Source organism: Eublepharis macularius, chromosome 8 (assembly GCF_028583425.1).
Source record: "Eublepharis macularius isolate TG4126 chromosome 8, MPM_Emac_v1.0, whole genome shotgun sequence".
Classification (NCBI taxonomy): Eukaryota; Metazoa; Chordata; class Lepidosauria; order Squamata; family Eublepharidae; genus Eublepharis; species Eublepharis macularius.
Window position 1 is genome coordinate 140,742,215 of NC_072797.1, and position 23,843 is coordinate 140,766,057.

Below are 23,843 nucleotides of genomic sequence, written 5' to 3' on the forward strand. Positions count from 1 at the left end.
TAATTGTATTATTGCTCCTTGTTAATTAGTCCTTAGGTATTTTAAATTTGTTGGCTATCTAACAAGGATCACTCATGGGAAGAGGAAGCCAAGCAAGAAGCAGCCCTGCATCACTGCGCCACAGGGCACTGTGGCAAAGAAGCATGGCAAAGCATGGGTCTGCGCAAAAGGGGGAGGAGGGCTGCTTCTCAGGAAAACTTCTGGTAACAGTGAAAAGTGCCGCCCCCCGCCCATTTTCAGCGGTTGCTCAAACAGGGAGAGAACACATTCACAATGCTGATCTAGGAAGAGTTGCTCTCCCTCAAATGGCTTTATTTGTCTTCACACAGGCAAATCTGACTGGTTACGTGTTGTTACATCACTGCAGTCCTGTAACCCACAAAGTGGTTGGGATTGGGCATATCAGTTTTCCCAGACAGAAGAAAAACCAGGAAAAAAATGGCACCAAAGCTGCTGCAGTGCAGAGAAAGACAATGGCCACCAATAGTAATGAAAAACGGTCAACATTCGTGCCAGAGAATTTTTTAAGGGACTATTTCATCCCCCCTCCAACAAAACGAATAAATATTCAGAACTTGATGTATTGTCGAAGGCTTTCACGGCCAGAGAACGATGGTTGTTGTGGGTTTTCCAGGCTGTATTGCCATGGTCTTGGCATTGTAGTTCCTGACGTTTCGCCAGCAGCTGTGGCTGGCATCTTCAGAGGTGTAGCACCAAAAGACAGAGATCTCTCAGTGTCACAGACTGTCTTTTGGTGCTACACCTCTGAAGATGCCAGCCACAGCTGCTGGCGAAACGTCAGGAACTACAATGCCAAGACCACGGCAATACAGCCCGGAAAACCCACAACAACCATTCAGAACTTGATTTCCAAACCAGGATTTGTCTTAAGCCACCCAGTGACCACTAGCATGCTCAGCATCCAGTCTGAGAGAAGTTCACTTCATCCGGGAAACAGCGTCCCCTGCAGCCTCTATTAAAGGGACAGGTCATGTTTTCTCAGACGGCCGAGAACACGAATCCTAATCCACGAACGCAGTGCCACTAAGAAACCTCGAGGGGCATTCAACAGCTTACCACTGACATATTCTTTTCTTGGAAAAGTGTATATGTTATGTGCTCCGATTGTGTTAAAGTGCTGGTGCCATCTTTCAAGGGAAGGACAATTTGCGGCTGAGCCCTGGATCCGCAAGTCTTGAAGATGTCTGACTACAAGAGGACAAGAAAGAAAGAATTTTTTAAAACATTCTAACTGACCTGCACTAAGAAATAAATAAAAATGTTTTCTAAATTAGATACGGATATTTTAAAACCAACAGCTAGAACTTAAGTAGGCTAAAAATTCCAAAAATTTAAAAACTGTTTTCCCCAGCCTACACTACATTAACAAAAGAGAAGGTGGAGAATAATAACATAATAATATTAAATGCATATACTGCCCTTAAGGGCAACTTAACACCTACTCAGAGTGGTTTACAACTTATGTCATTACTAGAAACTATGCCCGTTGTGTGAAACAATACAATGGGCTCTAGCAAACTGTTATAAGATTTCTTTATATTTCATGAAGCATAACAGTCAATGTTGAAAGAGTTCTTTATATACAATGTGTTTTGTAAAGATGTTCATGTATATTGGGGCCCCAACATTGCAGCCAGGCTTCTTTAGGTAGGGGAGAAGAAGTGCCACTGACTGAGCAGGGGGACCCCTCCCAGGCTACTGCAGACAGGAGTTCAGGAGCACCCTCGCTTCTGCCTTCTCCTCAGCAACCCTCTTTTTTTGTGGTTCATCCAGCTCAGTACAGACCTTCAAATGTTTATAAAAGGACTCAGTCACAAATAATTAATTTTCCCAATGTGCCACTTGGGTTGATTTCATCCCCAAAGTGAAACAGAGCTCTTCCACCATCCCTCCGCTCACAGAATAACTGTCTCCTCTCACAGTTACAGATACCAACCATTTCCCTCGGAACACTCTCAAAAAGCTTTCAGTTAATTCCATCCCATAGGTTCTAGGCACCGCTACATATGTGCAAGGATAAAAAGTGAGTCGTGAGGAACACGGTTTGGCTTTTATGTCTTATGATGATTATCCTCACAACAAACACCCCGAGAGGTGGGGGGGGGGGTTGAGAGAGCACTGGGAAGCTGTGAAATGATCCAAGGTCACCCATCTGGCTTCAACTGGAGGAGTGGAGAAATCAAACCCAGATTAGAGTCCTGGCACTCTTAACCACTACACCAAACTGATGCATCTGATGAAGAGAACTGTGATTCTCGAAAGCTTATGCTACAATAAAGTTGGTTAGTCTTAAAGGTGCTACTGGACTCTATTTTACACCAAACTGGCTCTCATCTTAGGTGCTATCCTAAGCAGAGGTAATCTTTTCTAAGATTATTAAAATCAATGGGCTTAGAAAGGTGTAATTCTGCATAAGACTGAACTGTAAGTCCCCCAGTATTGGTGTATCCTGGGAGATATGCCAGTGTAACATCCTCAACAACACCAACACAATGCCCTGCTGGTTTACCCCCAATGCCAGCACAACTACAATGGTGTCGGGGGCCAGAACTGAATATCAGTAGGGGGGTGGGGAATGAACAGGACAATCAGCATCCTAAGTGCTCTTAGCCCAGGGCCACATCCCAAAGGCAACGTAATACCTTCTTAAGGGGAGTGATAATAAGTCAAAACACTCCCACTAAACTCAATGGGGGGGGGGAACCCAACAGTCCCACTTCCCACCCTGCGCATAACCACAAGGTTCTGACAAAATGTGCAGCCAGCTATAGTTCTCCTACGGCAGTATATAAATATATGAAAAATATTATAAAAGATGAAAAATGACTATTATAAAAATGAAAAGGTATAAAAAATGAAAAACACTTAGGCCTGTTGAGCCTAGAAAAAAGGCGAGTAAAGGGAGACATGACAGAGGTCTATAAAATTATGGAGAGAGTGGGCAAGCAGCAGCTTTTCTCCGACTCTCCACTGAAGCTGATGGCTGGGAAATTCAAGACAGACAAAAGGCAGGACTTCTTCAGAAGGGTATGAGTTCCACAAGTTAAATAGACACTTGTGAAGAAGTCCTGCCTGTTGTCTGTTCCACATTGCCACAGAAAGGCCACCAACTGGGAAGACGTTAAAAGAGGAGTGGACAAATTCATGGACGACAGGACTACTAGTAAATGGCTACTAGTCATGATGGATATCTACTCCCTCCAGCATCAGAGGCAGTATGTAGTGGTTAAAAGCAGCAGGACTCTAATCTGGAGAGCCAGGTTTGATTCCCCGCTCCTCCGCTTGAAGCCAGCTGGGTGACCTTGGGTCAGTCACAGCTCTCTCAGAGCTCTCTCAGCCCCACCCACCTCACAGGGTGATTATTGTTGTGGGGATAAAAATAACATACTTTGTAAACCGCTCTGAGTGGGCATTAAGTTGTCCTGAAGGGCGGTATATTAGTCGGATGTTGCTGCTATTTCTACCTGTTGCTGGGAAGCACAGGTGGGAGGCTGCTGCGGCTGCCATCCTGCCTGTGCACTGGTTGGCCCCCGTGTGACCAGAACGCTGGACTCAGTGATGGGTCCTTGGTCTGACTCAGTATGGCTCTTCGAATGTCTTTATTCTCTGTCCCTGCCAGGACTCTTACAACTCAGACGACAGGCCACGTGGTTTGGGGCACTCTCTGGCCGTATGTTCTGTACCATCAGAATTCACAATTAGGGACTCTGGTAATGGCAACTCTAGGGAAAGAACGGGAGCACTTTGCGCAAAGGGCCAGACTGACCGCAAACGCTGTCAGTACATCTCCCCTCAACCAGCCTCCTGCCAGGAGGGGGGCATTGTCCCCCTGGTCTGTAGAACACCTAGCAGCGAGCCACACGCCCCACGGGTTTGGGTTGCTGAGGGACTGTGCAATACGAATGTTGCCGAGTTTTATGAGCTGGAATTGTTTTAGCTACTTTGCTACCTTGTTATTAGACTCTGATGTGATCCACTCTGAGCCTGCTTGCTGGAAGAGCGGAATATAAATGCGATGAAATAAATAAATAAAATGAATAAATAATAAATAAATAATGCTAACCCTTCTCCGGGATGAGGCATGGGAACCGGGAGAGTATTTCAGTGGTATCTCGGTCACTATGACCTGTTCCGAAGGCCTGAATACGCCGCCTGTTGCAGCCACAGAAAACTATCCCGTCCCGTCTCTGTCCCTCTCACGGCTCTTTCCAGGGAACTTTCCATGGGGTACAGAGGCACGGTTCCTTCCTACCTCCACTGCACTGCATAACATAAGCAAGGTCTACAGTGTACATTTTATTTTATTTTATTTCCCTCCCTTTCCTCCTTTCTTTCCATGTCTTTCCCTCCCTTTCTTCTTTCCAGAGCAGTTAGCCGTGTTAGTTAGTCTGTAGTAGCAAAATAGAAAAGAGTCCAGTAGCACCTTTTAAGACCAACCAACTTTATAGTAGCATAAGCTTTCGAGAACCACAGTTCTCTTCGTCAGATGCATCTGACAAAGAGAACTGTGGTTCTCGAAAGCTTATGCTACTATAAAGTTGGTTGGTCTTAAAAGGTGCTACTGGACTCTTTTCTATTTCTCTTCTTTCCTTCTTTCTTTCCATGCTTTCCCTCCCTTTTCCTTTTTTCCTTCCTTCCTTCTTTCTTTCCATGTCTTTCATATTTTCATTAAAAATGTTGGAGTTGCCAGGTCTGACTCAGAAAATACCTGGGGACTTTGGGGGTGAAGCCTAGCAAGGATGTGACATCATTTTTGTGATGTCACTTCCAAGTCAAAGGTCAGGTGATGGCTCTTCCCAAACTCCACTCCTTCTGATGATGTTACTTCCAGCATATTGCACCAAAACCTTTCCTGTGATGTCACTTTCAGGACACTCCCCCAAACCCTCCTCTTCCTCTGAAGTCACTTCAATGCATCATGTCTTGTGGCTCTCAAACATCTGATGTTTATTTCATGTGGCTCTTACATTAAGCAAGTTTGGCCACCCCTGGTCTACACCAAGAGCCGCACTGACTAGAATGCATCTGGTGGCTCTGCTTTGGGGTTGCCAATTCTCTTGTACTAACAGAACTCCTCCTGTACCTCTGACAGTGGTTTGACAGGTCAAGTCATAGCTAACATGAGAGTGGCAGGGACAGGAGTCCTACTAGGACAAGAAATCTGACAACCCCGGTTCATGCTGCCAGAACGTAGGGATACCTGCTGTCAGGTATTGTTCAGTGAAATCTAGGCGTGTTTCCCAGCTGTCTCTTCACAGGGTTTAGCAGGTGGGTTCATTGCCATTCCCACCTCGTTACTCTCCGCAGCTGTCTTCAGAATGGGCCTCTCATTGGGAGCGGGCTGAGAGGGGGCTCCATTGGCTGAATAACTGTGCTCCAGCAACGGGGAGGAGATAGGATCCTTGGGTCTTACCACCTCCTGCTGTTTTGCTGCTAGTGTGATTATCACTGGCCACAAAGGTCTCCCCCAAATGCAGCTCCTGGGGGACAGGGGGCCCTCAGGAACAGAAGGAAGGGGCTGTGAGAGGTCTGCTGCAGGATAAATCTGGGGGGGGAGGGGAAACTGCCTCTCTTCTGTTCGTGGCAATCAATAGCTGGCTCCAGCTTAGCCACTTCCCCACCTTTCCCCCTGCTGGGACTTGGGTGTCTATTGACTCCTTCCCACATTGGTGCTTTTTCCCCAGTGAGATTATTGATAAGCCTTCTATGAATATGAAGTTGTGCCTTCTCTTGAGATTGACAAGGAAATAGCATCTGGCATTTCACATGAGAAATTATGGTGACTATAACAGAGTGCCACGGAAGTTGAAATCAGATATTAGTTTGAAGGCTATTGCGAGGCACACAGAAAATAAACCATCTTGAACGATATCACACTTTACCTGGAGATTATTTGCTTGACAGAATTCCTTGATTGTGCTCAGGAGTGGAACCAACACGGCAGACTTTGCTTCAGAAACACCATCAACTCTCTTCACATTCTCTACCGTCGTAGGCCTGAAGGAAGGAAACATCCCAAGATTCAGCGACAAAAGTCGTGATGCTCAGGGGCTCTGGGAGCCACATGTGGTTGTCTTAACATGCTGCCTGCGGCTCTTCTAAGCCCTGTTTTCTCATACAGCATCCAACCCACATTTCAAGAAAGCGGGCAACCCCGTTGTTTGGTGGAACTTGTGGCCAACAGGTGGCTCCTTGCCTGAAGCCGCTGCTGCCAGAGGGACTGGAAGATGAGTACATGGGGAGCCTGCCCGAGGTGAGAGCCTTGGGCCGGGGATGGAAGTACAGGACCTGTCTTCTCCAACAAGCCTCATCCTTCTCTGCCTCCTCTATGCTCTCACCAAGGCACCCCGGAGGAGAGCAAGCTGACCACAGAGAAGAGAGGAATCACCATCACCACTGTGACAACCACCTGAGAAAAGAGCAAGCTCACCACAGGGCGGGGGGAGGAGGAGGAGGAGGAGGAGTTTTACTCCCCCCCTCGTTCTCCCTGGTCACTGGGCCTCCCTTCCAGCCCCTGAGCTACAGCCTCACGCTGGAGAGAGGGCAGGAAGGCAGAGAGGGAAGACCTACCCCTCCCTCCAGATACACAAGGACTGGCTAAAGTTCAACAGTGGTGGGGAGAGACAACCCTACGTGCCCAGAAGTCATCTTACTTTGGTACTTCGAAAGGTTACAATGAAATATTTAACATGAATAGTTATATCTTCTATTATTGCACACGTGTGCTTTTGGTGGCGCTGGAGCCAGTTTCAGGTACTGAACTCAGGCCCCAGGATTGCCCAAAGTATTGCCGTTTTATTCCCTGCTTCTAAATGCTGCCTCTGTGTTAAAGTGCCTGCAAGAGACAGCTCCCAGGTTGGAACAAGCCATGCAGGGTTGCTTATCACTAGCCCAAGTTCAAACTGCCTGAGGGGAGGGGCCTTGGAGCTCTTATCATTTATGTGCCAAATTTAACACTAAGCAGAGGCGGTGGGTTCCAGAGAGTTCACAGCGGGGCAGGAGGGGGGGCATGTGTGCCTGCCCCGAAGATGACTCGAGGAACAAGTTACAGGGAAGTGCAACCCTGTGTTCATCTTCGTGGCTTCTGTGCGGTCCCACAGTGGGAGAGGGGCAAGCTCAGTTACTGGAGGAGGTGGGTGTGAGGCTCTCAAAGGAAGAGCCTATGGAGGACCCCCTTCCCAACAGAGGCTTAGTGTCTCATGGACATTCGCCTAGAGGTGCTTCTAAAGAAGCAGGGAGCTCTCTAGAAGCGTCCCTGCCAAAGAACAAGCAGGAATGCAGCAAGGGGGAAAAACAGCACTCTGGTGGGGAGAGCCGTGCTAGGGAAAGGGCACTGAACAGTCATGCACTCAAGGGAGAGGGTGAGGGCTCTACCAATCTACCAAGGATGGGTTGTGTCTTTCTCAGAGCCCGAATGACTAATACAACAGATAGTGTTGTCAGAGAGCGTTGGCCTGAAAGCCAACCCCTGGCCAGGGCATTGGACACATCAACACTGAGAAACACTATGAACGGGAAGACCTAGCTCAGAACTCCTGGTGCCCTCACTCCACAGGTGAAAGTGCTGTGCGCTAAAAATGAAGCTACAGGAAGGTGCAAAAAGTTAACAACACCCCTTGGCTGGAGATCCAGTAAGGAAGAGGAAAGTTTAGAGTGTCTGAGTCCCAAACACAGCCAATAGCGCAAGGAGAAGGGCCCAACACCTGCTGTAGCCTCAGTGGAGACTCTCACCCACTTTGAGATACAAGGTATGGTAGTCAAGGAGCAGCAGTCGCCACTCAGGGGGGCGGAAAACGGAGACTACTGCCATAATGCAGAAAAAGGAGCTGGCCAAAACTGCCAAAGCAACCAGCAGGAGTGAAAACATAGTAGAGCCACACCAGAAAAATGAAAACAGCGAAGCAGGTGTGAGGGGGCTAAAAAAAGGACGGACAGTATGCACCATCAACGAACCTGGTGCTGATAGCAGAACTATGTGGACATCATAAAATACCAGCCAGTGGGATAGCAAGGGCATTCTCCAACGACAGGGGTCCCTGGCAGCAAACAAAATGGCAGGGCATGGACCCTCACAGCGTCTTGCAAGGCCCAAGAGCCCATGCCTCCAATCAGAGTATCCAGGAGATGGTGCCCGTCAGCTGGGGAAAACATAACTGCAATGCATTGCAATGGCAGGGAGCATTTGTAGCCAATCCAGACAAAGAAAGGTAATGCACGTCTGGTACTCGTGATGAAAGCAGCAGTAGAAGTATGACAAGGTCATTTTGGAGAAGACCAGGAGCCACCTGGAGGCACACCCTCAAAGCAGGGCCTCCAGGCAGGAGCAGCCCCTGAGACAGCACTACATCTCAGAGCCACAGCATCACAAGATTGCCCTGGGAAGAACAGAGCACTGAAAGCAGGAGAATGGCTCTGTCTAGGAAAGAAGAAGACAAATCTGGGTATCCCATGAAGTGTGAAACTTCAGCTGAAGACTGCATTCTGCCAAGGTGACACATACAGGTAAATAACAACACAGAACTGTAATTGTGAAAGTGAAGACACTGAATAATCTTAGTGAAATGTGTACTGATTAAGACTGAAAAGGCAAAGGAAACTCTATTGCATCCTCAGAGAGGATACCCTAGTTGTTGTGCATTTGATGAACAGCGAAGGTGCTGGGATTCTGCCGCCAGCAGTCTGCACCCCCAACAGCAGAGGGACTCTCTGCAGGAAGGGTAGAGATACGTGTGAGTAAGACAGCCAAGCACACCTGTAAAGACCGCAATACACACAGTTAGATGAGCTGGACTTAAAATAGGCTTTTCCATCTGTCCTCCTTAACAAGTATGGAACACTCAAAAATAAAACCCTTTTTTTCAGTCTCAGGGAAAATACTGAACTGAATTAATAGTTCAATTAATGTGAGGACAAGCAACCTCCCCTGAGAAGAGAAGCGGGGAAGACCTTGGGCCCACAAAGGGAAGACCTTTTGAGCCCACAAAGCAACACAGATGTGAAAAAAGAATTGTAGGGAAACTGAGTAGAGGACAAGGCAGCAGACCACTAAACTTTTACTTTATTTTTACTTTCTCTTGTAGAGTAAATCATCAATAAGGATAGACAAAGGAATTTAACGGACTTGACAGCTAGCTGTTCCTCCCCACAGAGTGTTGTCTATCTGGACTGAAGAATTCAGACTCTCTGTGTGAAGTCACAGCATGGTCTAGGGCAGCCCAGCTCCAGATGAAAGGAATAGACTTGTCACTTACAATACAGTTATAGGCTGTGAAACACACAGATATCTGAAGAAGTAAACTGAATTCACAAAAGTTCACAGAAAATAAATGTTATCCCTTAGAGAGGCACCGGGCTTCTATCTTATTCTACAAAGATGCACTCTGCTATTGGTGATGTCCGATGGCCTCACTTTATAACACTTTGGCCTTTATGACACCGGGCCCTTTATGCCCCAGGGTAGGGTTAAAACCTGTTTCATGCTCCCTTCAAAGGGGATAGTAAAAGGGTCATAACGACCTGTCGATTAGCAGATTCTTAATTTAAACCCTGGCTTTCTCCCCAGATAGCGACCCAAAGCATCTTACATCATTGTCCTCACTTCCATTTATCCTCACAACAAACCTGTGTGGTAGGTTAAGTTGAGAGTGTGTGACTGACCCCAGGTGACTCAGCAAGCTGGCACGGCAGAGTGGGGATTCAAACCGGGATGTCCCAGACCCTAATTCAGCACTCTAAGGGCATATAATACATGCAACAATGACTCCATCATACCATTTCAGCCTTCTGAAAAAGCGCTACTCTCTCTTTCCAGGGCATTAATTGAGCCTTCAAAAAGCAATCGACTTATATTTGTTTATTTAGTCCAGTTGAACGAAAGACTTACCTTATCATGGCCAAGTCCACCAACACTTTGTTCGTTGCTAAAATGGCAGGAGGGATGTCCTTCTCACTGGCTAGTTTTTGCCTGGCTGCCACTAACTTGCCATATAGAACCGTCTGTTCAAAGACAAGAGTCAAGGCTTACTTTATTTATGTGAATGCCATACATATGACTCAAAAACGGTCAAACAGCAGCAGATAAGCTTGCATTTAAGAGTACTGGAAGATTCTGAGGTACAACACCTAGCTGATTAACTAGGCAATCAATTAAGCATTTGTGCTTAAGAATGTTGCCCCTACCAACTAACTAGGCAGATAATGTTTTTTTAAAAAGTGTTTATTTTTATGGCATTCCCTATACGTTCCCATGAACTGCCTCTTCTAAGATGGTACCTACTGCTCCAAAATAAAAAAGTATGCTTTCCCCTCCTTCTGATCTAATGATTTTTACTCAAACGCAGATATGTATCTACAAATTAATTGATTAAGACTCATAAAGATTTTAACTGATATTTCTTTAACTGGATGACACATGAAATTTACACATCACAGTGAAAATATGAAGCTGCCTTACATCAAGTAAGTCCAGTAGATCACTACTGTCTCCTCTGGCTGAAAGCCACCCCCCCCCTCAGGATCTCAGGCACAGAAAGACCTTCCCCTGTACCTCCTCCCAGAGATGGCAGGGATTGAACCTGGGGTCACCTCCAAAAAAGCTTGTGCCCTACTCATGAGCCTCATGTCCAAGCACTGCCCGCTGGCATACTCACCTGCAACTCCTTCTCCCTTGGAGATATAGCAGATTCTTTAGGGGCCAGGGGCACAGGAAGTAGTTTAGCTGGTGTCTGCACTATGGAACTAGGGAAGGAAAGAAACACACACATTCTAATTTCTGTTCAGCCGGTATTAGTGGTAGCTGACCAAAAAATGTCCCTAAAATATAACAACTGAACTGCAATACAAGCCTTGCCAACAGGGAATGGGATACGAAATCTGAAGGTCCACCACTTGGTGTAATCCCTGGGAAATCTGCAGCTGTAATCTGTAATCTGCAGCTCAGGTGCCAGGGAGTTTGTGGCAGACCTAGAGAGAGGTGCAGCCTCTGTGCCACAGACTTAAACCCTGTTTAAGGAGCTGTCAGCTCCTTCGCTCAGTAGACTCGAGGCAAAAACAACACCCAGGCACCACACTCTAGTAAGCGCGGGGCAAAGGAACCGGCTTAACCGGTATATTGAGGCAGTATAAGTTGCCTTGACCCAAGAGGAAATGAAGAGTACAAATATTTTCATAAATGAACTTAATTAACCTAAGATTTAGATGCATAAGCAGCAAGGACAATTTACAAAATTCAGGGCTGTATACTGGGCCGTCGTCACACGGGCTTTTATTTAGCGCTAAAATGGCGCTATTTTCCGGCAAACACCCACCTTATTCCAACACTGTAGCGATTTTCTCTCTTCTGCTTTGTGCTTGATAGTCGTGCTATTTTGTGCCTCAGTGTGAATGCCTCACATCGATGTATTTCACCTCGCAACGTCCTATGCTCTCCCTTCAATCACAGAATCCATTTCTTCCTGCGACTCCCCCCTTTTTAAAATTTTATTATGTCCTTATAATGCCATAACGACATAACACAATGCAAATTTTCTGCTGAAGTAAAAATGACTGAATCGCCATGGCAGAGTCTTCAGCGATGGGGATCACGTCAGACAGGGAGTTTTCTGCGGGCAAAGGGCTATTTATATAATTTCAAAGTTGGAAAAACAAAAGGGTCGTAGTGTTTTGCTCTAACGGAATGTTTATATGCTGTTATTCCGTTATAGCGGAATTAAACGCCAGAATAATAAAAAAAGGGGGGGAGGAGCTGCTTCTGCGCGGTTAGAGAGAACAGAACAGAGTGCTTCGGTGTGGACAGCTGGTGGCGCGAAGAGCCGTTAGGTGACCCAAAGAAACGTTACTGTGCCGATAACAGGTGGGACGCTATGTGCTGTAAATTTAACGGAAGAGATGCCCGTGTGACGACGGCCCTGGTGTCTTTTTGAGATAATTATTCTTCTGGCGTATATTGTTAAAAGGAAATGGCAAAAAAAAGTCATTTATCATTGGACTGGATTCAATTACTATGACAGAAGAAGACTCCTTGCTGAGTGGAAGGAGTCATTATATCAAACCAGCTTCCTTCGGTCTGTTACCAATATACCCATGAGCTTCTAGAAATGTGCAGATAATAAACCATTGATTAACCCATAAAAAGGGAGCTTAATCTAATCTAAAAACTCTTAACGTAGTTGACAGCCCTAGTACCACAACGTACTATAGAATGGGTGTTCTTACACTCAAATAGTTTAATATTCTCTTAAGAGATGAGAGGAAGACAGAACAGAAAAGGTGACGGGGAGAGGCGGAGGAAGAGAACTTTAGTAACACTACCTTGGATTTGGAAACGAACTCCCCCTAGAGACTTTATTTGCTTCTTGATAGGAGAACATTTCCTGCAAAGATGTCTTCTCAGAAATACAAAATCAAAAGGAAAGAAAATGAATACACGCACTTCAAACTTGCTCGGAACAAATACCATCAGTAAAAAACCACCATGGTATTTTAAACGAATATCAACTACCTGGTAAATGAGGTCCATTACAATGAAACTTTTCGTTTTTAGTATCAGGAAATCACTTTTGAAAGGTAAAGCTTTTTAAGTGCCTTTCTGAAAAACAATCTTTACTAACAGGACGTGGACATAACGAGCACTTTGTGACAGCTGTTGTTAAGAAATCAGGAGTGAGCTTCAGGCAACACATCAACCCCCCCCCCCCAATGATCACGACTCCCTTCTCACATGACTCCCCCCACCCGCCCTTCGCCTTAACTGCAGTTTGCTCACGTGGATGTTCATCACAATTCAAACCACGACAGCATGGCAACTCTGATTAATCTTAATTGTGGTTAACCACAGCTGGAAGCAATTCCAAGCATCTCCTTTTATACAATGGGGCACCCTCCCAAAAACGCTTTCTTAGGATTGCAACCTTAAGTGGTGCTGATGTTCAGGCAGGAGGGGGAAATCACTCCACAGAGGGGACTGGAAGGGAGAACATGTTCCCCAAAGCTGGATCCTGGTATTCTAACTGCAGCTGTGGAGGGAGTCATGCATTTCTATTTCTCTGAGCACCAGTTCAAAAGATACCATTTTTGTACCCCCTTCTGTCCACTTCAACATCTCTGCCTTATAATGAGAAACCATCTTTGGGTACCTGTCTCTCATTAAGCTCTTGTGCCTCTTAAGTGAGCCTGTTAAAATGATGGGTAATGGACAGCAAATAGAAACTGCTATGCGTCAGATACCAGCCTTTATTAGATAGTATATTTTTAATGCATTCTGCTGTGCTTGTAAGAATAGAGTAGCTAGTTTTTGACCTGCACTGAACATTTAATCAAAAAGCAGAATATGACTAGCAAAACCACATCAGCATATCTTTATTCACTTATTTAAAAAATTGAACTGTTATATAGGAAAACCCAGGACTTTTTTTCAGCTGGAATGCAGTGGAACAGAGTTCCGGAACCTCTTGAAAAGGGTCACATGGCTGGTGGCCCCGCCCCCTGATCTCCAGACAGAAGGGAGTTCAGAATGCCCTCCATGCCGCTCCAGTGGCACGGAGGGCAACCTAAACTCCCCTCTGTCTGGAGATCAGGGGGCGGGGCCACCGGCCATGTGACCATTTTCTCCAAGGGCAACTCACAGAGTTCTGCCACCTCTTTTCCCAGAAAAAAAGCCCTGGGAAAACCATTTTATAAGCAAGTGTCTAGGCTTTACAACTATTAAGAAAACGTGATATGAAATTTGTGCCTTAAGGACTCTGAAGCTGGAAGATAAATTCCCACAAAACTTCTTCCTGCCACAATGATTAAAATCTTGTCCTTTCACCAATTCCCTCTTCCGTGGGACTACACTGGTAGCAGTACACTCTTATTCTGCCAGGGGGGGGATCCCCAACCTTGAGCAACACGTGGTTTGAACAACGTTTTGTTTGGGCCATCAGCAAGTCACCTCACATGCAGGTAAACAAGCCCCGCTTACCCGGCTGGCCTTTGCTGCCAGATCTTTCCTCTGCGTAGAGCATTAAGTAGCTGACAAAGTAACAAGTCTGATAAAATTTCAAACTTCAGAGAATGCTTTCTACCTAGAACACTGCACAGCTGCCAGGGGACCCCAGCGCTCTGCAGAGGATTCTTGGGTGTGCTAAAAGTGGAATCCTCAGTTTCTCTGTAATGCCAGCCAGGCCCGTTGGACTTGCCTACCGCACACCTAACATCATGCTGTGGCAGCACATTGCAGGAGAAATTGGTAGCAGTGGGCAAAGCGGTCTTTCTGGGCAGCTTTTTGATCACCGTGAGTTTCAAAAAGGGGAGATCAGTTTTCAAGGAATCCCAGAGAACTCTAAACCATCAATGGAAAAATCACTGCCCTAAATAAAAGTCTAAACAGAAGAGTCTCACACTTGATGAGCATAACAAGTAACACTGATTTGCCTGGCAGGCTTCAAGAATCAACGCACCACCCTCACTGCAACTAACAGAAAATGATGGTAATTGACTCTCTTTAATTCGCCATCAACATGTTAATGCACTGTAGTCAACCACCACATAAAAATATAGAAATGCGCATTGTTTGGGTCCACTCTATAAATCAAGATTTCACGCAGCTTCAGAAGTCATGGTTCAGAATACCAACTGGCCCAATTCAAATACTTTTTAAGCAGAGGGAGGCCACCCACAAGGAGGGAGCAGGAGTATGCCGGGCAATGCTGTCTCCTGGGTGTCTGCTTGTGGACACAACATTTGCAAAGAAGCCTGCTTGCAAAACTCCAGCACATAAAGGCCCAAAGACTATGGGGCAATCATGTATCCTGGTCTGTGCTCACTGAATTTTGCACATCTCCAAACAGGAACATCCAGTGGCTCAGGAGGCGGGACAAATCTGCCCAGAGGGACAGATGGGCAGCTACAACCCCTGCTCTTCCAGGCTTACATAGGTTCTGCTGTCTCCTTAGATGTTCATCCAAACTGGGTCACTGTCTTTGTTTAGCAACAAACTGTATCGAGCCATAATACAGACCTTTTCAGGCATCAGCTTAGATGCATCGGAGAGACGTCCTGCAGCCATAGGTGATTGTTGATAGCTGGAAAGAGAAGAAGAAAAAATGTGATCAATTTGACCAGTTTTTATTACTGTTATTGCTTTCTCTGTTAATGACAAAGAAAAGTTTTTTAAAAAAACAACTAACAAACAAGGTTTTAATTTTTTTTAAAGTATCGGGAGCAGGCAGGCTTAGGGAGCGCCCCTGGAAGGGTGCCACTGCAGACAAGGCCCTGGACGGAGTCACCATCCGCTATGTTTCAGCTGGCAGGAGCACCCGCAGCAGGCCCCGCCCCAAGCCAATCAAGGCCCAAGAGCAGAGCGGGTCCTGCTCGATCCCCTTGAGCTCCCCGCTGCAGTGAGCTCATTCCTCTGGCCATCTTCAGTAGTGACCTGCAGCGCAGTAAAGAGCAGGCTCCTGCAAGCTGCCACCACTGCAAGAAGAACCAGGCTGCTGCTGAAGTCTCCAGTCCAAGACCCCGGGCGGGAGCTCTGCCTCGGTATGAGGATGGCTTGTGCCCAGCTCCTATTCATTTCAGAGAGGCTTTCACAAAACAGCTTCCCCGTGGATTAGTGGATTGTGTCCCGTGTTGACTGAAAAGGAGGGAATTTGGATTTTCTCTCTGAACTGCCAAAATGACTTGGGTTGGCCTCTTGTAGCCACAACCCAAGTTGCAGGGACAGCATTTAAACTTTTTAATGCCACCTTTCTACCCAATGAAGGGCTCTCAAAGCAGTGAACAACTAAACCATTACAGCAAGCCATAGCTAAAGTTCGGGCAGCCTCAAAGTCCTTAAAACATGTGTTATAACTTCATGACTTAGCAATAATAATCACCTGACATTAGGTTTCATGACATAAAGTTCCTCATCAGGTTGTAGCAGCAGCTTTCGCTCAGATTCGCTTCTAGCTTTACAAAGCCACTCGCTTCCCTGAGAGATACCAAAACAGATTTAAAACTCAGAATAATGTTTATTGCATGCGGCCAAAGGCCGTCACAATCAAGCAAATCAAGCGCACAAATAAAACACGAACGATAAACGATAAAACTATAATGACAAAAAAAATAAAAGTACATCGAAACACGTTAGCACCTTTGTCATACACAGGTGAAGGAGTCTCCACTGTTAAGCACAGATCAAGCGTGAATTTTCTTAGCTGGCCGAAACAGGTTTAGGTCAGAGTCCACTGCACAAATCAGTGTCCGATATAGCAGCTTTTTGGTGGCAGGCTTACCATCCGAGTCAGCTTGCATGTGGTTGAAAATTTGCTTTGCCCAGAAACCTCTTTAAGAAAGCCCTCCACGATAAGCCGCCGGCCCAGTGCCTTCCACAAGTTCTCCGGCCAGTCCCTCCCACTGCCAAAAAGAGCATTGGTTCGGTATTTGTCCGGCAGACGTTGCGAATTCTGAAATTCAACACACACCCCACACAAACATAGCTGGTTAAAGAGTACAAAAGTGCTTCTCTGGACATTCTCAGCATTTCCTGTTGCTGTGCAATATCACACTCGAAATAATGTCTTTGCACCTCTACTCAGCCCAGAAATCGCGCATATTCTCGATGTTGGGACAGCTATTTAAAGGTATGACAACGATGTTTGGGAACAAGAAATTTTGTCAGGGTTTGGATGGGTGGGGTATAAAGTAACATCCTGAAGAGGTTGTTGAAAACAAATTCCCACTGAAAAACAGTGGATTTGCAAGGAAGTTACAACATACACGTGGCCCAAACTGCCTGAAGCGTGCTTTTCATTACCGCATGGGGGTGGGGGGAGAGGCAGGAAAAGAGAACACATGGTGGTGGCTCAGAGAAATATTATCACCACAGAACTGGGTACTCCCTCCTCCATCTTTCCCACTCCCTTCTGGAGTATAAATACACACACACAGGTCTAACTAAAACCAACCATTACATTGGCACTGAGTTTTGTCACATGTAGAGCTAGTGTACAGTGTGGCTCGACTAGGATTCGGGAGACCCAGGTTCAAATCACCATGAAGCTTGCTGGATGACCTTCGGCCAGCCACTCACTCTCAGTCTAACCCATCTCAAAAGGCTGTTGTGAGGATCGAAGTGGAGGAAGGAGAGAGAGAGAGATGCTACCCTGAGCTCTATAGAGGAACGCCAGGATTTTAAAAAAAAAAATGTATGAAAAATTGACACGAATCAGGATTCCTGCTTAACCCAGCATCTGAAACGCCGCATTTTCAGGAAACATGAAGTAGATTCAAATAGGCCATAGACTGGACCAGAATAGCCCAAGAACCTTAATAGCTCCGACTGGAACCGCTTGTTCCGAGAAACACAGGGCTGCCACTGAAAACAACCACTATGCGTCAGGTTCCCCCCCCCCCCCACTGGAATATCTATTACAACTAACTCAGTCTCCTGCTATCATTATGCTGGGCATTTTCCTAGCTTTACTAACCAACTGTGTGGTGGGGGGGGGGCACTCCATAAGAATGTAAGGATAACAAGGGCTGGTGTTATGGAGGGGGAGAAAGCAACTTGAAACAGTGTAGCCCTGTGTTTCTTGTAACATTTAGTTCCTCCCTAAGCCTTCAGCCCTAAGCACGTTTATCAAGGTTTGCGCCACTGAATACAGGCTGACTTCTCAGTAAACATGCTTAGGATCAAAGTTTAAAGGGCTTCATCGTAACCAAGGCTGTAACATAATGAATAATATTGAACTCTGGAAAGTGTTAAAAATAAACAACCTCTCTGTGGCTTCCTCAAGTATGTTTTAAAGTTCTGTGCTTTCTTGTGGCTTAACAGGGGTCGTATAAAATTTCAGCCAAGGCAACTTCTTAATTTGAAGGTTCCCAGGAGGATTTGTTCACCACTGAACACTTACTCAGATTTCAAATAACAGGTGAAATCTGATCTCTCTTGCAACCCACACGAAGCCTACCTAGGTGCCCACCTGTGCTTATTTGTTACTGAAAGAGTCTTCCAGGTGGAACAAAACTGATGACAACATAATTCTTCATAAACTATCAGCAAAACTTTTGTAAGGCATATCCATGTAAACAACATATTTATAAAACACGAGTTACTTAATTGTGATAAGTGGAAGATATTTCTAGTTCCACTGTGCCACAACCAGCCTCCTACACACAACTGTTAAATAAAAATTAAAAACTGTACAAAAGCTAAACTCAGGTTTAAAACTGGAATGGTACTTTATTAGAATTAGTGCAGCCCTCTGGGAAAATGTTTAGTTGGTACATTAAGACTCATAAATTGCCGAGAACAAAGAGAGAGCGGCGGCTCACGCCAAAAGAGTTTTAAAGCAAATAAAACAAGCACTTTAACACAAGCGGCAGAGTGAATTTTCTGATGCTCCTTATATGTAATAAACAAGGAGATCTTTTATGGCCTTCTCCTAAGTACGATACATTCTTCTAAGTAATTTTATTACATGAACTGAACACTCCACTGAATTGCTGAAGTCTGCACAAATGATCACCCATCTTCATTTATTTATGCGATTGATACCACACCTTTCTATTTAAAAATATATACTCACAGAAGACTACAAAAAATCCATACAGCTGTTAAAAAGATAACGGCAGTTGTTACTTACACGCGCCTACAAACTGACATGCACTGGGGGCAAAACTTAAAGGCCTTTTAGTGTACAAGTCAGTATAGATGCAGCAGTACAGTACCTCGAACCCGGGCCGATTAGGGCCACGAAGTTAACATGGACGCTTGGTTTTGGGCCTGGGAACTCACTGGCAGCCAAAGAAATTGCCACAGGGCAGAAGGTGATGTGCTCGCTGTGACCCTCCAAGCACTCTGGCCACCACCTTCTGAAGCTCCTGAGCCGTCTTTAAAGGCAGCCCCGCATACAATGCCTTACAGTAGTCCAGCCTGGAAGTTACCCAGGCAATCGTGACTGTTGTTGTCTCCAGGTCTGTCTATTCTTGAAAAGGCCATAGCTGATGACCCGTCCTGAGGTGGAAAACGCCGTCCCAACTGTCTCTCTCGTTTGAATATCCAGGGTCTATGAAGCACCTAGGAGCATGCCCAAACTGCAAGTTCGATGCTTTAGGGTGATACAACTGCACTCAGTGCAGACTGAACCCTTATCCCTGGGTCTGCTTTACCCTCAAACCACTGCACTTTCACTGTACCTTGATTTCAGTTTCAGTTTGTCCTCATCCAAACCCTTAGAGCCTCCAGACATCTCATTCCTCCACTCCTTCGACGGAGCAGAGAGATACACTGGACTGTCATTTGCAACTTACTTCAGATCCCCCAATGACCTCTCACAGCAGCTTCATGTAAGATATTAAACAGCATGGGTGACGAGATGCAAATGTGAGGAACTCCATCCGCCACTGACTAGGGGCCCAGCCGACACCCCCCAGCACCACCTTTTGAAATCTACCTTCCAGAAAGGCCTGAAAACCAGTGACGCCCATGTCCACCAGGCACTTTGGAAGGTTATGGCGCATATAGATTGGGCTTCCAGACTCTATAGACAGTAATAGTATCAGAGAGAGACTAAGTTGAGCACTTTTTGAATTTGAACTGCTCCACGTATCTTCCAGGAATCAGAAAAACAGTGATGTTAACACTAGAATCATATGGTCAGGGGTAGGGGGTTTCTATGTGTCCCCCCCACATTGCAGCTCCATCATGTGATCCCATCAAGACGCCCAGTGTTTCCACGAGGACTTGAATCTGGGCCTCCTGGACCCTAGTTTGACACTCTTAACACACTTGCTGACTGAGGGCCAAACCACTCGAGGCAACTTACGTGAGTTGGTGCAAGAGTTTAGAAGTACGTGTGCTCCAACATCCCCGTGTTCACGTTTACCCAAGCTGAGCGCGTGTCCTGTAACTTCAGTCCCTGTACGTATCCTGTCACTTCACGTGGTTGCATTTGCAAGTGTCCATGGTCATAATCAGTTAGTCACCAGTGCAGAGTGCCAATTTTGGCCGGTGTAGGGGAAATGAGGGATGGTATCCCATGATGCACCTTCACTTTGTGCAGGCTTAAATCTTCCTTGGCAGTACAGAGCAAATTTGGTAAAATTTGGCCATTGTTTCCAATGGGAAACATGATTCGGGGCTTTCTGGGGGACTGGGGGGCCATTTTTGGACTGAATTTTACCAAATTTCCTGGGGATCTACCCCTAACTGTCCTCTAATGACCTCCCATGTTTCATGCAGATTGGACTGCACGGGGCATTTTATGGCTCCCCAAACAAGATGCCCCCGGCCACCTCCAGTCTCTATTATTCCTTATGGGGGAAACTATGGGGGCCATCCAGGGGGGTGGGGGTGGCTTTTTGCAAAATAAATCTACAAATTTACAGTGGACATACTCCTGACTGTTCTCTAAAGACCTGCCAAGTTCCACGAAGATTGGACTCCAGGTACCCCCAACCACCTCCAATCTCCATTATTCCCTATGGGGAAAACTAGGAGGGCTATCTAGGAGGCTGGGGTGGCATTTTGCAAGCAAAACCCACCGAATTTACAGGGGGCCTACTCCTAACTGTCCTCTAAAGACCCCTCAAGTTCCAGGGAGACCCTGGACCCTGCAAAGAAGGTGCCCCCCAGCCATCCCATTTGTTTGTATGGGGTGCAAAAACTGACTCCCATTGCAGAAACGCGTGGCTGATGGATGCCATGGCCAGAGGCACACTCCCAGTTACAATCTACAAACCAGACAGGGTTTCTCGTGGAGGTCTTTCAAATCAGCGACTGGCCTTTTTAACTGGGGCTGCTGGGGATTGAACCTGGGGCCTTCGGCATGCCAAGCAGATGCTCTACCACTGAGCTACAGCCCCTCACACAAGTGGCAATCTGCTTTTCCCCACCTTCTACAAAACCATGAGTTTTACCTAGTTGTAAACCTATCCCATAATACTTACAGATCCTCTGAGAAACAGGACTGGAACAACCATGCCAAATTTCTCATTTAAGGCACATACTGCAGACATCAATAGGTAAGCCTGCTGACCAAAATCTTGCAAAGTGTCTTCTGTGTCAACTCCATAAACAGAGTGAATATTCCTAAAAGTAAAAAAACCAAACAAAAATAAGCTCCTAAGATTCTTACAATGATGTGGTCAGAATAATATGCACCTATTTATTTTTGTTCCATCATGCTTCAGTTTTACACCGTGGGGTGAATGCAAAACAATACCCAGGATCAGGCTTAATTTTCTGTCACTGAGAGGAAGAGAGGCAGGGGGCAAGCTTAGTGACCATCCTAGGGGTATTTCCTTCTCATATGATTACATCTAATTCTGAATTATGCACCAAAACACCTACAGAATGGGGCCAGTACAGACAGAAGAGATTCTTCCTACACATTTGCCCTTCTCCCTCAAGTTAGCATAAAAAAATCCAGAAGTGTTAAGAAAACTGGAGAGCGGGTTAAACCCCTGCTCCTGCAAAAAGAAGACCAATTATGTAGGCGACATAAGGGGGAAAGATCTTACAGTGCAGTGCTACAAGATCTCAGCCACCACATTCCATTGCACATATAACGCAAAGTCCTTATTTTGTTCCCAAATGAACAAATGGACCATTAGGGTTACGGCAAACACACACACACACACACACACACACAGCTGTGTCAAAAGGGTTGCCTGGTCCTCAATGGCAGCATCCCCTTGGAGGTGCAATAGGTGTTTGTGCATATTGAGACGTGAGGCACACTCAGGCACCCTTTGCAAATTTCTTCTCTGCACACATTCTCCCTGTCATCATTTTGCTACTTATTACCACTACTTCCCATGTTCTAACTTGCTCCTTATGTATGCATAAAATACGAGAGAGTCCAAGCAGCAGAATCAAAGGCTGGGCTATGAAATTAAGGGGGATGCCTGATTCCCACTGGCTCCTATTAAGTTCTGTGGAACAAATAAGATTGCCGGGGTGGGGGGACTAACTTCAGAGTTCAGCGGACATCAGGAGCTTGGGACGTGTACGTGTATAACTGAGTGGCTACCATTCATTCCTATGGGGGAAAGCAAGCACTGCACTTGCTCCTCTCAGACAAGACCCTACCCCCAACATCCCCCTGTATGTCCAGTTTACGTGAAAGCCAATAGGTCCGTACGCATAACAGCACATGTGCAGCCCCTCCAGCACCTTTGCCACTATCTACTGAGCCAAGAAGCAAACACCGACGTGGCAAAGAGGGGAAAGAAGGAGAGCAGACCTGGGTCTCATGGCTCCTGCCCAGCCATTGCAGGCTATCGTATCACAAGCTATGGAAACGGACATCACGGGGGGGGGGGGACAACTCTCGTCTCTGCCGTCCGCAGCGACCGATGTTCACAGAATCATTTTCCAATTGCAATTTAACAGCATTCAATGTTGATTACTTTTCTATGACAAACTTTAAACTCCTGTTTCATTCTTCCTAACAGAGGTTTTAAAAACACCTCTCACATTTTTATTTTATATTCTTGCCTGACAGGGCCGTTTCAATAATATGACTGTTTTAAAAGCACAGGAGGGCCTTTGGGGGTAAGTGGAGCAGTGGATCCAGTGTCGGGCGTGGATTGCCCAAGTTCAAACCCCCACTCCACCATCGACATCACTGGGTGATCCTGAGCCGGACACGTTCGTTTTAACCCTTCAGGTTCACTTAAGGATAAAGGCAGGATAACCCCCAGACGTGTCACCTCCAATTTCTTAAAGAAAAAGTGGGATAATAGCATAAATAATAATACCAAACTTCTATGTTACATTCTACAAATGAGTTTTTGGTAGGGAACAGCTAAACGGAATTACACACACACACTGACAGACACTTTTTCTCAGGAGTAACAACAACATATTTTAAGGATACTTCATTAGCAGAAAGCCAGTAGAGATTTATTCTCATCTGTCTTATAAGCGGAGCGAAGATGGTTCTTCCGAACCTTTAATCTTTGGGGAGGAGCATTTACCTGGATCTGCAATTATCACAACATTTTTCTGTCCCCATGATGCCCGAGGAGGCCTTTCGGAGTTGTTTGTCTTCAAAATGAGACAAGATGATTCTGCTCAGGGGGAAGGTTGGGAATTAAATAAAAGAACAAGAATTGACATGTTAAATTCATTGAAGAAAACAATGAGCTGAAATCATCATCATCAATTGATTCACCCGAGAGCTAATTATCTAACCTTGAATTATCCCTGAAACAGATGTGATTTTTTTAAGTATGAATTTTCTACTACAAAATACAAAAATATTAACCAGACCCGGAGTGACCTTTTCCAAAACAAAAGCCCCAGTTCTGAAAGACATCATGTTAGCTACGAAGACAGTTCTTGTGACTTAGAATCATAGGACTGGAAGGGGCCTCCAGGGTCATCTAGTCCAACCCCCTGCCCAATGCAGGAAATTCACAACTACCCTCCCCTCCACACACGTACCCAGTGACCCTGCTCCATGCCCAGGAGATGGCAAAACATCGTCAGGATCCCTGGCCAAATTGGCCTGGAGAAAATTCCTTCCTGACCCCAAAGTCGCAATCAGCATTACTCTGAGCGTGTAAGAAGGGGCCACGAGAACTAAGCACTGATGTAACCCTTCCTGCCATTCCTCTCTCATGATCTGACTAGGTTCACAGGATCAGCATTGCTGTTAGATGGCTATCTAGCTTAGCTGCTAAAATATCTTGTATATACTCACTTTCGCCGGCAGCTGATTGAACTAAGATATTTATTGACCTTGGCCATCATCTTGAGTTTGTACATTCGGAATTTTTCATTGCATATCTCACTGAGTAGGTGTCTTTAACGAGGAAGAAAAAGGAGAAAACACAAGCTGAAATACTGT

General features: G+C 45.8%; 1 protein-coding gene across 2 annotated transcripts in view; it reads right to left on the reverse strand.

The window, feature by feature from the left end:
- Window positions 1–23,843, reverse strand: part of WRN (WRN RecQ like helicase) — a 109,057-nt gene that overhangs the window by 19,438 nt on the left and 65,776 nt on the right. For both annotated transcript variants that reach the window (XM_054986098.1, XM_054986100.1), the window contains 11 exons: window positions 23,697–23,798; window positions 22,969–23,061; window positions 20,935–21,076; window positions 16,278–16,448; window positions 15,879–15,973; window positions 15,020–15,083; window positions 12,331–12,404; window positions 10,671–10,758; window positions 9,905–10,017; window positions 5,904–6,018; window positions 1,078–1,209 (listed from right to left, as the gene is read on the reverse strand). In XM_054986098.1, coding sequence (XP_054842073.1) covers window positions 1,078–1,209; window positions 5,904–6,018; window positions 9,905–10,017; window positions 10,671–10,758; window positions 12,331–12,404; window positions 15,020–15,083; window positions 15,879–15,973; window positions 16,278–16,448; window positions 20,935–21,076; window positions 22,969–23,061; window positions 23,697–23,798 — 1,189 coding nt within the window. The remainder of the gene's footprint in view (window positions 1–1,077; window positions 1,210–5,903; window positions 6,019–9,904; window positions 10,018–10,670; window positions 10,759–12,330; window positions 12,405–15,019; window positions 15,084–15,878; window positions 15,974–16,277; window positions 16,449–20,934; window positions 21,077–22,968; window positions 23,062–23,696; window positions 23,799–23,843) is intronic.